This window comes from Diabrotica undecimpunctata, chromosome 1 (assembly GCF_040954645.1).
Source record: "Diabrotica undecimpunctata isolate CICGRU chromosome 1, icDiaUnde3, whole genome shotgun sequence".
Lineage (NCBI taxonomy): Eukaryota > Metazoa > Arthropoda > Insecta > Coleoptera > Chrysomelidae > Diabrotica > Diabrotica undecimpunctata.
Window position 1 is genome coordinate 103128971 of NC_092803.1, and position 16760 is coordinate 103145730.

General features: G+C 32.4%; 1 protein-coding gene across 1 annotated transcript in view; it reads right to left on the bottom strand.

The window, feature by feature from the left end:
• Nucleotides 1–16760, bottom strand: part of l(2)k09022 (HEAT repeat containing 1 homolog l(2)k09022) — a 57936-nt gene that overhangs the window by 30973 nt on the left and 10203 nt on the right. The window contains exons 4-6 of the mRNA XM_072545664.1: nt 7138–7578; nt 2269–2604; nt 1696–2184 (exon numbers count right to left, since the gene is read on the bottom strand). Of these exons, the coding sequence (XP_072401765.1) occupies nt 1696–2184; nt 2269–2604; nt 7138–7578 (1266 nt within the window). The remainder of the gene's footprint in view (nt 1–1695; nt 2185–2268; nt 2605–7137; nt 7579–16760) is intronic.

The window sequence follows — 16760 nt, forward strand, 5'->3', positions numbered from 1 at the left end:
AGGTGGTTCTACTGTTATTATGCAGTTTCGTAGGACTTGCAGGTTAAATATGTTTGTGTTGTTTTCATTTGGCTCTATATCGACAAAGAATAAGGGCAATGGTTCTTTGGTAACTCTATGTCTAACATTAATTATGTTGCGAACTTTAAAACCCTTATTATCTAATTCATGCGAGATATCTCCTGTGGGTGTTGAATGATGTAATCCTCTTATGACAACTCTATAGGCCCTCTCTTGTTTCGGTTGGTAAGTGTGATGTACAATGTTTTCTTTTCTAAGGTGCTGTATGAGTCTCCTGTAGGTGTCTGAGTTTGTAGGGTTAATTTTTACTGTATTATTTGAAATGGTTTTGGTGTAATAGGTTTCGGCCGCAGTTGCAGTTGAAAGGTTTGCTATCATAGCACTATAGTCAGTAACTCCATAAATATAGACTGGTGGCGGTGAGGGATCTTTTTTGGTTATATTTGTGTTTGGTGTATTTGATAAATTGTCTATTTGTTCATCTAGATTTTCTTTTGAGAGGGAATCAAATCTGTTTTGTGTTTGGATTTGCTTGGGAATTTCTGAAGTTTTTTGTCTTTTCACCCTTTTTCTCTTATTGCCAACTTCTTGCCAAGGATGTTTATTTTCGTTTTCTGTTTCGTTAGGTTCTACGTCGCTATCGCTATCCGTGTAGTTATTGATGTTTTGTGATGATGAGAGTGAGCATTGAGGGTTTGTGGATACTGTTGTGTATTGGGACTGAATAGGGTTTTGAGTGTTATGAATATTTTGTGCAGTTGATTGACTAGGAAATTGTACTTGGTTTGGTATAGCTATTTGGGTTGGAATAGGTATTTGGTTTAGGCATGACATTTGCTTTGTTGTCTGGTTAGCAGATGGTGTTTGATTAAAATACAAAAATGGTACTTGCGGTTTTACTGCTGTTTGGTTTGACTGGTTCTGGTTATTTATTGTTGGGACATCCTGTATAGTATTCATTTGTTGATAAATTGGTTGGCCATTATTATCAAATCCTAATAAGTTCCCCGAAGGGAACATATTTCTTTTGGTTGTTTGACTAATCACTTAGTTTTTGTTACTTTTCACTTTAACAATTTTTTGATGCTGATAAGATAATTACTAGTTAATTAGGTAGATTTACGATAAGGAAGTTCTCTAGCGCTTTGAATGACGGCACGTGTTCACGCTTCGAGAATCAGATTGCTACTCGGCTTAGAAATTGTGGGTATATAAAGACAGAACTAACAATAGCAAAAATTCTATGAGGATATTATACCCAAAGTATTGTCATGTTAGAGCATCTTTCTCTTAATTTGTATACTGTAGCTTTCTAATAAATCACCGTACACCGTCATGTACACCATATAAGATTTTGGGTTTCCCTTCTCTTAGAACTTACAAGAATCTGATAAATAAAATGAATAAACAATAAAACTTTTAAGTAGAATATTTGTAAAACGTGGAAATTCTACTTAAAATTAGTAAATTTTGTTAGAAAAACGTTACGGAATCAATATTCAGTAAAAAAATCAGAATTCGTCCATTTGAAACAACTGAGATCAAACTATGTAGAAAAAAGTTCAGATTTGTGTATGGAAAGACAATTTGTAGAGAATAGGGGATTTGTGTAATCCAATGTGTTTAAATAAATAATTTTTAATTAATTTTACGAAATTTTGTTCGCCAACTTACCTTGTATTATTGTTATAATGGGTCTAATCAACGAATATAACTCATTTTTACTACATTCTTCAAAAAATTGTGAATTATGCTGTAATTTATTATTTAACAATTCCAAAACTCTTCTCCTAACAGTCGATAATGTGTGTATCATCAGGCCTTTAGTTACCAGTAGAAACATCTGTGGAGTCAAAAGGGCGTTAACACTGTCCAAAATATCGTAACTCAAATGTAACAAAACTTTCCAATAATGTGCTTGTGGTGTATTCGAAGCTTTGTCGGAAACTTTAGATATTCTTTGTATATATTGGAGCGTATTGACGATCATCTCTTTAAATAGAGGTTCCAGGGTAAGTTCATCTTCATCGCTAAGGGAAGCAATTTGATTTACAAACTCTGGAGAACTTAACAGATTACCAGTGGATTTTACCAACACATATTTGTAATGTCTAAAGTCTTTAGGAGTATGGGAAGCGATGTTGAAGATAGTCCCTACATCATCTAAAATATAAATAGAATATAATATTAACTGAATTTTGTATAAATGTGTGTATGTACTCGCATGTATGTATAATATGTGCTTACTGTCTATTTCCATATTTTCCTCTTTTTCATCTGGTAATTTATTCAAATATTTTATTAGGGAGATGCAATTTGCAATAACAATCTCAGGGGAAAATTGCCTACATAATTCTGCAGCTATATCTAATCTTTTCTGAGAATTTTCTTTTCTCTGTTTGTCGTGAGCACCATGTGTAACTTGAGCTTCAAAAATTAATAGTAAAAAGAGATGTAGGTGATTATTAACTTCTATCTGCTCCAGAAGTTGTTTATAAAGTGGTATTCTTCTATGCTCGGGTACGTCAAGAATTACATCTACAAAGACTCGAAGAACATTGGAAATGTTCTGAATCTTATTTTCTACAAATAACATAATAATTACAGATTATAAAATATAATATAATAAAATATATTTTTTTATTATAAATGAAACAAGATTTTAAAGTATAACATTTTTCAATTGTGTCAGGATTTCTGGTATCCACATTCTGAAAAAAATTTAAAATCCGCGATAGGAGGCATAACGAGATTTAAGAATTTATAGAATAGAATAGAGTTCACTTGAGACACTTCGTGGAAGCCCTATGCTTCTCTTAGGAATCTGAGCGACTATATAATGATCAATTAGGAGATATACTGAGTGATATTCCATCAAAAGAGACTCCTAACAGGAGGTAATTTAATGCACATGTGGGTAAATCCAAGGGATGGCGATTGTTAAAACATTCTTTCAAAAGAGACAAACTTAACTTATTATAGAATAGAATGAAGGTATTAGATTTTTGTTTCGATACAGTGCAGCGACAACCGCTGATACGTATTTCGACCTCCTTAGGTCTCGTCAGAACGGTATAGTCACTGCTGTATCGTCATTCTGTTTTATTATTTACTTCGTTTGAAGTACCAGAAACTGAATTCACTACTAATTTTGACCAGGATGAACGGCATGTGGAATGCAATTTTTAGATTCCCTTGCCGAGTAATTTATCCAGCTGTTTGTTTCGCAAATTTTAGGAAACACAGTGGTTAAGATTTGAATTCAAAATCACTCCCAAATAGATTATTTCATGACAGGAAAAGAAGAGGTATATGAATATAACGACTGCAAGGTAATAGTGAGCCAGTAACCAACAGCATAAGTTGTTTGTGCTGGATAGAAGTAAAAAAGCGATATTATATGACTACATTTTCTGTGATGATTTTATAACATAATTTTATTTAAATGCAGTCTGTAAAAGTTTGTAAATATGTGCTTTGTGTAAAAATATTTTTAAAACAAACAATTTTTTGGATAGTTTTCGGTATTATTTCTAGGAGCCAGATGAGTTGTTTATTCCATTTTCTATACACCATGACAACTAACCTCAATTAGTGTAAGATACAAAATAATTTTTATTCTGTAATTTGCACTAATTTTGTTTATTGTAGCACCCTGATGATGCACATAAAGATTTGCGAAAGCTTGGTAAACTAAAAAGAGTACTTCTTTGTCCTGTCATTCACTATATATCCAAATAGTTGTGTTTGTACTGATCAGGGTTGATTACAAGGGTTTATCGCTTTTTTACTATATATATATATATATATATATATATATATATAAGAAATATTGGATATTATTGACTGTCGATATAAACAAACAACACAGTTTATTAGGGCTGCAGTCAGTATGTTTGGCCGGGATGTTATAGAAACACTCTTTGTCCTGTCTTTCACTGTATATCCAAATAGTTGTGTTTGTACTGATCAGGGTTGATTACAAGGGTTTATCGCTTTTTTACTATATATATATATATATATATATATATATATATATATATATATATATATATATATATATATATACACTCGCGATCATAAAATCCGGGTCACCTTGAAAATCTCAGATATTTCATTTTTAACGAGCTTTATCGTAAATAATAATAACACAAATACAAACTAATGCATGTTTCTGAGAATTGTTGCGATTTCCTTTGTAACAAAGAATTCCAATAGTGCCGATTTCGCGGTAAAGTGCACACTTCCCAAAATGAACGCTACCTGTAACTCCGCTTGTTTTAAATGTCTTGTTTGTACTTCGACTTTCTGTTCAAATGCAACGGACAAACGTTTATTATTGCCACCATTAGTGTTTATTAGTGTCATTATTAGTGTTTATTTTTTGACAAAAATGCCTTTGACTGTTGTTGAAACGGCACAAATTGTTGCACTTGTGGAAGACGGTCACACTCAACGGCAAGTCGCAAGAATTGTTGGCGTAAGCCTTTCTACGGTTCAACGAGTGCTTTAACGCTTTCAGGAGGCAAGTTTGCTAACCAGGCGACCTAGCTCTGGACGAAGAAGAACGACCAAGGCACTAGATGACCGTTTCCTTGTGTTTCAGACTTTACGAAACCGGACCTCAACTGCGGTTATGCATCAAAATCGTCTAGAGGAAGTACGAAATCGCAATTTTAGTGTTGCAACAGTCAGAAGAAGACTTCATTCTTCTTGACTATCTTCTCGGGTAATGGCTAGAGGACCGCCACTTCGCCGGGTGCCTCGACTTGCACGACTAGATTTTGCTCGACAATACGCGCATTCGGGAATTAACGATTGTAGCAAAGTGTTATTCTCAGATGAATCCCGTTTCTGCCTAACTGGATCCGATGGACGTGTAAGAGTTTGGAGGAGAACTGGTGAACGATTTTCACAAGCTTGCATTGCTCCAAGAATACCATTTGGTGTAGGCTCGGTCATGGCTTGGGGAGGTATATGTTCCGACTTCCACACAGAATTACTCTTCATCGAAAATGGGTCCCTAACTGCACGAAGGTACATTACGGAGATTCTAGAAGAACATGTTATGCCCAACATGGCAGGGCTTGGAGAAAACGCCGTTTTTGTGAAGGACAACGTGCGACCGCACGTTGCCAGGGTCAGTATGTAATACTTAAACGAAGTTGGAATTACGAGGGTACCCTGGCCAGCTAGGTCTCCGGACCTGAATCCCATCGAATATCTCTGGGACGATTTAAAAAAAAACGTATTCAAACCCATACACCTCCTCCTAACAACGCACAGGAGCTTAAGGATCTGTTAGCGAGAGAGTGGAATAACATACCACAACATGTAATCCGGAGAAAAATTGAGAGTATGCCCGGTCGTCTGCAAGAGGTTATTAGAGCAAGATGAGGCAATACATGATATTGGTCATTGAAATTTCACTGATTTTTTACCACGTTCTGTATTTTCCATTTTTTTTCGTATGTCTGTTTTATCAACAATTTGATTTGTTTTCTGTTTTTTTCAATAAAAACAATAAAAAAACCATTTTTTTTTCTTTCAAAACAAACATTGATGACAAATAAAAAATACATTAGCCAAAAAAAAGGTTATTACTGCACCAGAGGCAAAAATATTTAAGAAACTTGAAATTTTCAAGATGACCCGGATTTTATGATCGCGAGTGTATATATAAGAAATATTGGATATTATTGACTGTCGATATAAACAAACAACACAGTTTATTAGGGCTGCAGTCAGTAGGTTTGGCCGGGATGTTATAGAAACACTCTTTTGACTTTTGGTCGAGCTTTCGGAATCCTTTTATTCCTTCTTCAAGACACTGTAATTAGAAGAAAGTGTAAATATTTACAACATATCTCAAATTGTCATTACAACTTACTAGTCGTTGAGATTATTTGTGTGAAGCTACGACACTCAACATTAAAAACACAGATATAAAATATATAACATGTAAAATAATGGACAAAATACATTTTAAATTTTTTTTTTTAAATTTGGTTGGAAAGTTAAAATTTTGTTAGTGACATCTTTTAATGGTGTGTTTTGACTGATATGTTCCATAGAGAACAAAAAAAAGGTAATTAGGAGTTCTTGCTATTATATTAATGGAAATAGTATATAGCATATAGCAATATATAGCAATAATGCAGGTGTATTATGGTGTGTATATGTAAAAGTAAATCTTTATTGTATTTTTTTTACATGTTATATTTTATATGTATATATATATATATATATATATATATATATATATATATATATATATATATATATATATATATATATATATATATATGCGACTATACAAAGCCCCTGACACACTTGAAGAAGTAATCAGTAACCAAAAAGATGTACCAGAAGCCCTTCCGGAAGAAGTAGAATCGACAATTACAAAAATGATATGCGGTAAAGCAGCTGGATTAGATGGTATAACAGTGGAACTGCTTAAATACGCTGGCAATAAAACCTGGAAAATCTTAGCAGGCATATTTACGAACTGTCTCCTACATAATTCTCCTTCATAAAAAAGGTAGCAAAGAGGATATTAAAAACTACAGACCTATAAGTCTACTACCAATCGTATACAAGATATTTACAAAGATTATCAACAACAGATTAACAAACGCATTAGATGTTGCACTGCCGAGAGAGCAAACTGGTTTCAGAAGTGGATTCAGTACCATGGATCATATTCATACACTTCTAGAACTTCTAGCATTAACCTTCATAGATTTCGAGAAGGCTTTCGATTCTATATATCCCAAGGCAGTAATAGAAGCTTTGACCAACCAAGGCATTGACAAACCGTACAAAGAAACATTAGCAAATACATACAGACAAGCAAAAGCTAAGCTAAAAGTTTATGAAAACACTCCAGAATTTCCCACTACCAGAGGCGTCCGACAAGGGGACGCAATATCACCAAAGCTCTTCACTGCAACTCTAAAAAATATATTCATCAAAATAAACTGGCAGAATATATATATATATATATATATATATATATATATATATATATATATATATATATATATATATATATATATATATATATATATATCGATAAAACTAGTACATATAATAAATAAACAATTATATACTAACCTTCTTCATCACTAGAGACTATTATGGGAATAATTGTATCAACAATTTTTGAAATAATCTGAAAACTATAAGCATCGTCATGCCTCAACACCGATGATCCTATAAATGTGAATATAGCCATAATATTATGCAAAACTTGATTGGGAATATTATGTGCAGTGTGCGCTAATACCAACAATGCATGATGATGTGTTTGAGGATTCTGGGAGGCTCTTATACACTGAACAATGAGTTCCACATTAAAAACGTTTTCAGGTATCTTTGCTTCGATTTTTGTACAGCAATGCAGAATGATAGAAAGTAAAAGTTGTTTTGGGTATTCGACAGCGCTTTGCTCATCGAAATCTAGGCAACGTTTAAGAAGATCGAAAAATATTGGCACTATCATCTCAGAATTTCTTATTTTCTTTTTATCTTGAATAAATTCCAATATCGTAACACCTAAAAATTATGTAAAATTTAAAAATTAATATTGAATTTGTATTAATATGACTTTTAGTTGCGAACTTTCATGCACACTAAAAAAGTTATTTTTGTGATAAAATATCAACAGCTGATTAAATATTGTCATGATTGATCTTTCAAACACCATATTGAAAATAAGGCGCATACCAGAAGAGTGACTTTTGAAGAGTTGACTACAGCAAGAATCAGGAAAAAGTAAAGGAAAATAAAATGATAAAAAAAGGCACATAAAACTTTTTAACTAACGAGCGGGGCTCCCCAAAAACGAATACACGAAGCTCAATCATCAAACGCAATTGATCAGCTTATACACAGAGATAGGTTTATTTATACAAAATTGTGGTTTATTTTTATTGATACAAAGTATGAGAAAGAAATATTAAATTGAAAACAAAGAAAATCGTATAAAATTTTGAAAAAAATTTACACGATTGAGACCTGAAAACTTGACTAAAATTTTGTCGTTCGAAATATTTAGCAATTGGAACCCATTTCTCTGTAATTTAATACTAAGCTGGTTTAGATGAGAGGTCACATATACCATATACCATACTATATATCACGTCACATATACTATACTATAAAATATTTGAACATCTTTATCGTTCATTAATTCAAGATAGTCAACTGTCAAGGAGGAATGATTTAATTTTTGTTAGTACCGAAAATGTGCAAAACCTTTTCTCTGTATAACCAACTTACCCTGTATAACATCAGCAGAAGACCTACGTAATCACTCTTGATTGCAACAAAATATTCTTTAAAATCTTTTTGATGAACTGAGTATGGAGACGGTAATATGTATCTCATAATTAATGTTTTAATTTAAAATAGTAACAAACCTGTTTCTTACACCGAGAGTTCTTTTCGAAAAGTTTACGAATACGATGCTTTTTAATGCGCCTAATTATGGAATTTGCTGTATCTTTTCCATATATTTGATCTAAAAGTTCTTGTCCAGGAACCCATTTTAAATAAAATTAACAGATATTATCAAAGGCGATGCGGTAGTGGACATAGACATGACCACTCAGTAGTTAAGGAGAACAATACGAGGTGCCATGTACACCCTTTGCCGCAGTTATGTTTCGTGACAGTTTATGTCTACTTTACTTATGTGGTAATAATGTTACATTTTTCACTATTTCAACAAGCAACGATAAGCCTTTAATTTTTCAGAATCATTGCATTATTTTTAAAATGTCGATAGAACTTCGGATGCATTTATAAAACATTTTTATGTACTCACAATTGTATACAATATGTGTATACAATAATACAATTTTTGAAAGTCCCGCTCTCATATATTTATTTATGATAACGAACCAAAGAACCATATGTGGCTCACTAGCCACGTTTTTTAATCACAGAACTGGATATAAAAATAAATTCCTTTTTAACACTTTAAATGCCACACCGAATTCACCAGAACGGTCCTGTGAGCCACACTAATTGTTCTATGAAAATGTATTTAAAATTGTTTATCAACATACCTTAGATAGGTACATTGTTTAAATAATTTAATTATATTTTTTGTAGTTTGATTAGGGTTCGAAAAATATACACGTAGCTTGGAAAAACATTTTTTGTTCTTCGCCGCGTGTATATGTATGGATACACGGTCTAGACTTATCGTATCTTCTCTAAAACGGTGCAGTTCATTTATTCCTAATATCCCCTTTACATGCAGCCATTGCTGCTGCTACTCGCGTTGCCCACTGTTCTGTCCAAAATAATTCCACGGTAGCATTTAAGGCAAATGACTGTTTACATACAGCTACCACAGTGCTGCATCAGTGTACCATCAGCAAAAGAGGACATAGAAATTACTGCGGCGACAGCTCTGTGTGTTTTAAGTTTACAAAATTATCGTAACGTTTTAAAAACAAATGATGTAGAAAAAAACGTCGAAAAAGTCTTTTATTTGGAAAATAATCTAAAAATGGCTTCAAACATTTTTTTATGGGGTAAATATGAAAAACTTTTTCAATAAACTGACTTGTGAGGAATCCGGAACTTTTGCAGAATGTCACGTACAGTTTCTGAATTTTTGCTTCAGAAAATTGAGCCCATGATAAAAAAACAGACTAAAGTAAGAATTCCAATAGCGCCAAAAATACGCTTGGCAATATCATTACGATATTTGGCTACTGGGGACAGTTACCAAAGTTTTCATTATTTATTTAAAGTATCATCACCAGCAATTTCGCTGATTGTGCCGGAAGTTTTTGAAGTTATTAATATTGTTTCAAAAGACCAAATTTAAATTTCAAGGAAAAACGGCATCGGGTACATTGTGCTTTTTTTGTTGTCTTTATGTGAAGAATCCCAAAACAATCTCTTACTAGCATATAGCTCTAAAAACTTCAGCACTTGGTTGTTGCTCCACTCAACCATAGTTAACGAAAAATTTACCAAACAATAAAAGTCCGTGCACCGACAAGACAGCGAGCAGCATGTAAACAGACACTGTCACTTGCACTGCAAGTCCTTTGATTTCCGCTAAAAAACCGCCAACGAAGGGAACACTCGACAACGGCAGTGGCATGAGTAATAGCAGCGCGAGTGATGTATTTACATACGCAAGCTGCCAACTTCGCTGCTCAATTCCCTACTCACTGCCGCGGAAGTGAGCTGCATGTAAACGGGGTATAAAGGTAGTGTGTCTTGTATAAGTGTATAAAATCTCATCATTTGTGAGAGAACAGGCCCGGCTTCAGGCATTATGCGATGAAACAACAGATATGAGTAATGATAATAATAATCCATTTGAGAATATATCTGAAGAAGATCCTGGCTACGAAAGAGAGAGTTTACGGAACAGCAGTGGCATAACAACTAAAAGACCTCCGATAACGACTAAGGGTAAATGTGAATATCGATTAATAGATAAATATAGGGACGTAACTGATAGTTTATATACGTATACAATATTTGCTAATAAAATAATAGTTATTTATGTTATAAGTACATATATCATGTTGATATTATCATGTTGATATTATTTTATTATATCCCAACAAGATTGCGAAAGAAGTTAGAACATTATAAAGGCAATAAGGTCATGTTTATGTGCGAATGACACATAATGCTATGTACGACTACATTTGAATGCAAATTTATATATTTTATTGAGATGCTGTTACATTTTGTACTTTTTTTTTGTTTCAGATAGCGATGAGTCCGATAATAAAGATTCTTCGGACAAAGAAGAAAATAATGGTGCTGATTGGGGATTAGTATTTGGCAATATGAGAAATTTTAATTTGAAGCAAATGTAGGACTAACAGAGGAAGTCCTAAATGTGAAAAATAAAGAAGAATTCGCCTACTTCATACTTTTCGTAAATAAAGAAATTATCAGTATTATTGTCGAACAAACCAAGATATATGCAAATCAGGTGATTGTGAATAACATCGTTAAGAAACCATCGGTCCGTCTCAAGATTGCATAAATGAAGAGACACAGACGTGACTGAAATGTACTGCTTTTGGGGGTACTGAGTTGGGTACTGAGCTGGATGGGTCTGGACCATAAACCCAAACTGGCTGATTATTGGAGAAATTTGGATTTATACTTAAATTAATATTTAAATTTAATATTTATATTTAAATTTTTAGAATTTAGAAATAGAATTTAGAAATTAAAAAATTAATCTAAAGTAAATTTTTAAATAATATTAAACAGTTTGTCCTTGTTTTGGTGTAGTGTTATGTACAATTTATGTTTAATTTCATGTTTATTACATTCTGCGCTTGCTGAATAGCCCAAATTTGACAAAATGCCCCTGGTGATGCTGTAGAAAGTGAAAGTACTTGGGCAAGATTTGATTATTAAAATTGTGCTCGATATTTGCCTTTAATTTTTGAAAGTATATATATATATATATATATATATATATATATATATATATATATATATATATATATATATTATTGTGATATTTAAAGTCTTGGTGCGCCAAGCAATAATTAGCTAATTATTTTTTTTGATTAATTAAAATCATTTAAATGATATGATTATGACTCTATCACAATTTTTAATTCTTTTATCTCAGGGTTAAATTCGTGCTTCAATATCTATGCTATTACATGTGAAAGGTAAGGTCCAGAGAATACCGGCATAATAAAAAACACATATGATCTAACGCTATATATTGAAATAAAATAATGAAATAATTCACACTCAAAAGTTTTCAATAAACAAATCTCATATAATGATTCTCAAAAATTTTGTTCTACGTACGTGAACAATCAAAATTAATGGTACAAACAATATTAATTGAAATCTCAAAATTCCGAACTATTCTAACTCTCCTAATCAAAATATTTATATCCTTTCTAAATTACGTGTAAAAATTGTGTTATCAATAAAAGAAAAAAAACTGCAGAAAACAAAAATATCTCTCTCTGATGATGAGTGGTCCAAATCCTTGTTCCTTGTAGACTGTATTATCTGTATAATCTTACAACAGATTGTTGCAAGTATATCGTCCTTAATGATCTCCTTCAAAAGCAACAATCATTCAAATTATGATAGCCTTTCTCCTCTCGATAAACTGAAGCTCTCGTTGGCCCGAGTGAAAAATGACTCTTGGAATATCTTCTCTTTACGATAAACTGAATCTCTCGTTGGCCTGAACAGTGACTCTTGGAATATAAGTAGGAAAATATGACTTACAATATTTTGCTGCTTCAGCTTCTGTCAGATACACTAACTCCACAAAAACTCACTAACATTCAACACTACTGCTTGCTACTTCTTTGGAACCACCAGAGAACAATCCTGTTCCTCTTACAGACTTGGAAAATCAACTGAACTCTTTTCTCTCCTCAATCTCGCTAAACTTTTTCCTACATACTTATCCCACCTTTTTCAATCTCCGCCAATCAAAACTCGTCACAATTCCCCCATTTTTTCATTTCGATAACAAACAAATTTTTACCTATAATTATAAAATTTCCTAAAACTTATTTACAAATAATATTTTCTATAATTCTTAAAAACTAACAAAAACCTCTATCTAAAATCTCTTCTATTTGTCCCTAATCACTGCATTAATGTATTTTGGAAAACCCCGTTCAATTGTCTTTTTGTTTTCACTTAAAATTATGCGGGTCACTCAAGTATAACAAAGAAATAATTTATGCAAAGCTTACTTTTTGTTTGGTACAGGTAATTCAAGAAATTAATCTCTCCTTCTTCGAAATGTTTGTTGGATATTATCCTACTTATCTGAATTATTTTAATGTTATTGAATTTTGAAATATTTTTAAACAAACCAATATTTTTCTCGATTTTACATATCATAACAAATCCCCGCCATTTGATCTGCCGATAACTCTTTGTTCAATTTTAATTTTAAAATTTAAAGTTTTCTAGGATCAAATTATTTCACTATGTTATTAAAATCTACTTATGATACTGACAAATGTCGTGAATGTTAAAATACCCCGTATATTGCCTGTCTTTATACGGGATTGGATATATTTTCGTTTTAAATTTTTCCAAGTATTTTCCCTTAAAAGAAAGTTCATAATTTTTAACCACTTGATTTACTTTATTAACAAAATCTCCATGGTTTCCTAAAATCTTCTCTATTTCCTTCTCCATGTTTTTTCCACAATTTATTTTTCTTTCATCCACCTTTTGTTCACATGTATTCACTGTCCATAATACTTCTTCACAAAATTCTGGATTCTCGTCCATCAATGCCATTTTTTCTTCTGTTTTCTTTTTATCCTCTAATTCCCTTTGGTATTCCGAGCACCATGTTTCTATTCCTTTCATTTCTCTGATGATACCTTCTTTTTCTTCCTGCTTCCATTCTGTTTTATCGTCGGTTGCCAACAATTCTTCTGTACCTTCTATTTCCTGTTTTTCTCTGGTCTCCATCTTATTTTCCTGCTTTCTTTTCGAACTCTTCTTCTTTTTCTTCCTTCTCTTTTTCTTTTCTGTTAGATCTTGTTCTTGTACTTTCGGTTTATCCTCTACAGTCATATCGATTTCTTTGCGTTTTTCCTGTGCATTGATCCTTCCAGAATTTGTTTTCCTATCTGTTTGCTTTTCTTCTCCTGTGTTGTCTGGTTCTGCTCTGATTTCCAGTTTATTTTCCGAAAAATTTATGGTGATATCTTTTTTCCTCAATTCATCAATTCCCGCTATCATATCATGATTTAAATCTTCAATCACCACACATTTCATAATATGGAATTTGTTTCCCACTCTTATCTGTACTCCCAAGCCTTCGTTTACTGTCGTCAAATTTTTATTGTTTGCACCCACTAAATCAACCCTAGGAATCTTATACACAAATCTGTCCAAATTTAATTCTTTTACTAGTTTTTTATTGATTAGCGATATCTCCGATCCAGAATCAATCACAATTTTAATCGCTTTATGTTTTATAAATGCATCTAAAAATATTAGATTAGAATTAGAAATTTGTCTGTCGTTTCCTATTGCTACATGATTCATCTCCCTTCTATTTTGTTGTTGGAAGCTCTGGTTATTTCTATCGTCCCTTTGTTCGTTAGTATTCCTATTCGGAGGATTTTGTCCATCTCTATTCCTGTTGTGATTTTCATATGTTCTCTGTTGTGTGTCATTCCTGTTATCGTAATTTTGTTGTCTATTGTAATTATTGTAATTTCTCGGCCTATATTCGTTTGTTGATCTGGGATGTCGGTTTCTCTGGTCATAATTTGATGAATACCTTCTTTCCGGTCCATTATATTGGTCATGTTGTCTTCTATTTCTCATTTCTTTTCTTTTCGCTTCTTTTAATTGAAGGAATTGGCACAAACTATCAATATCTTGATAGTTTCTCAAAATCACGTGATCTTCCAACGTTTCCTCAAAATGTCTGCTGATCATTTCTACCAGCTGTTCGGTAGAATATTTGTATTCTAGATATTTTGAATTGTTATATATCTGCAAAGCATATCTTTCTTCAGATATTCCCAATTTTTCGTGATATTTTCCATTCTGTAGCTCTTGGTTGATTTCTCTCTGTTTATTTTTCCCCCAGAAATAGTTGAGAAATTTATTTTCAAAATCTGTCCAATTTTCAAACTCATCTTCCTTGCTTTCATACCATAACGCTGCTCCTTCTTTCAAATGGTTTCTAATTGTTTCTTTGCAATCGTCAAAATATCTAATATGTTGTAATTTGGTTTTCAAATTTTTAACAAACGGTACTGGGTGTGTTTTCCGAATATCCCCGCCAAACTGTATTTTTATGTCACCCGGACTTTGGATGAGTACTTCTCTCCTGTCTCCCATATCTCGTTGTTTTCTGATATCCTCAATTTGTTTTTCTATTTCTTTCTTGTCTTCTTGTAAAGCCATTTCAAATTTTGTTTCTAACTGTTCTAATTCCTTTTTCTGTACAGTCTTAATATCTTTCATTTTAGTTTCTATTTCTTCTCTCTGCATCTCTAGTTTCCTCTCTGTTTCTTCTCTGACTTTTTCTAAACAGACTTTTACCTCATTTTCATATTTGTCCAAACGCTTTTCCATTTTTCTATCATTTTCTTCTAATTTTTGTTCATAGTTTTCCAAACGCTGCTCTATATTTCTGTTATTTAGTTCTATTGTTTGTTTTGTTTCTTGTTGATGATTTCTATCCATTTTTAGTGATGTTTCTTGTTGGTTTTTTTCTATTGTTTGTGTCTGTATTTGCATCATTGCTAATAATTTTTCCAGCATCCCTGTTTCTTTTCTTTCCTCCATTATTGTGGCATTTCCTTCATTATCCGATCCTTCATCAATAATTGTTTCCTCTTCTATCTTATCCTCTTTCCTTTCTTGCGTTTTACTTTGACTCCTTGTGGTCGACATGTTGTTTCTTTTCGTTACTGTTTTTGTCCCCGCCAAATGTGAAATTTTACAACACTCTATATGTTTCAGAACACGACAATCTTTCTCCCCAAATGTATTAAATTTTCACGACAAATATCAAATATGCAATCAGTAAAATTCAAATAATTCAAAATAAATATCAAATGTACGATTGGTAAAGAAAATAAAATCAAATAATTCAATAGCAGTAAATATCCACTAACTACGATCAATCAATAAATCAAATTTATATTCCCTCAATGTTAAATGTTTTTATCTCTGGATCACCTGTACTTATTCCAGATCTCTTTCCCTTCCTTCAAATGTAAAGCTGCGATATTTTCAAGCCCCACGTTGGGCGCCAGTTATTGTGATATTTAAAGTCTTGGTGCGCCAAGCAATAATTAGCTAATTAATTTTTTTGATTAATTAAAATTATTTAAATGATATGATTATGACTCTATCACAATTTTTAATTCTTTTATCTCAGGGTTAAATTCGTGCTTCAATATCTATGCTATTACATGTGAAAGGTAAGGTCCAGAGAATACCGGCATAATAAAAAACACATATGATCTAACGCTATATATTGAAATAAAATAATGAAATAATTCACACTCAAAAGTTTTCAATAAACAAATCTCATATAATGATTCTCAAAAATTTTGTTCTACGTACGTGAACAATCAAAATTAATGGTACAAACAATATTAATTGAAATCTCAAAATTCCGAACTATTCTAACTCTCCTAATCTAAATATTTATATCCTTTCTAAATTACGTGTAAAAATTGTGTTATCAATAAAAGAAAAAAAACTGCAGAAAACAAAAATATCTCTCTCTGATGATGAGTGGTCCAAATCCTTGTTCCTTGTAGACTGTATTATCTCCTCTCAACCGCTCCCTCTGTAATCAGCAATCTTACAACAGATTGTTGCAAGTATATCGTCCTTAATGATCTCCTTCAAAAGCAACAATCATTCAAATTATGATAGCCTTTCTCCTCTCGATAAACTGAAGCTCTCGTTGGCCCGAGTAAAAATGACTCTTGGAATATCTTCTCTATACGATAAACTGAATCTCTCGTTGGCCTGAACAGTGACTCTTGGAATATAAGTAGGAAAATATGACTTACAATATTTTGCTGCTTCAGCTTCTGTCAGATACACTAACTCCACAAAAACTCACTAACATTCAACACTACTGCTTGCTACTTCTTTGGAACCACCAGAGAACAATCCTGTTCCTCTTACAGACTTGGAAAATCAACTGAACTCTTTTCTCTCTCCTCAATCTCGCTAAACTTTTTCCTACA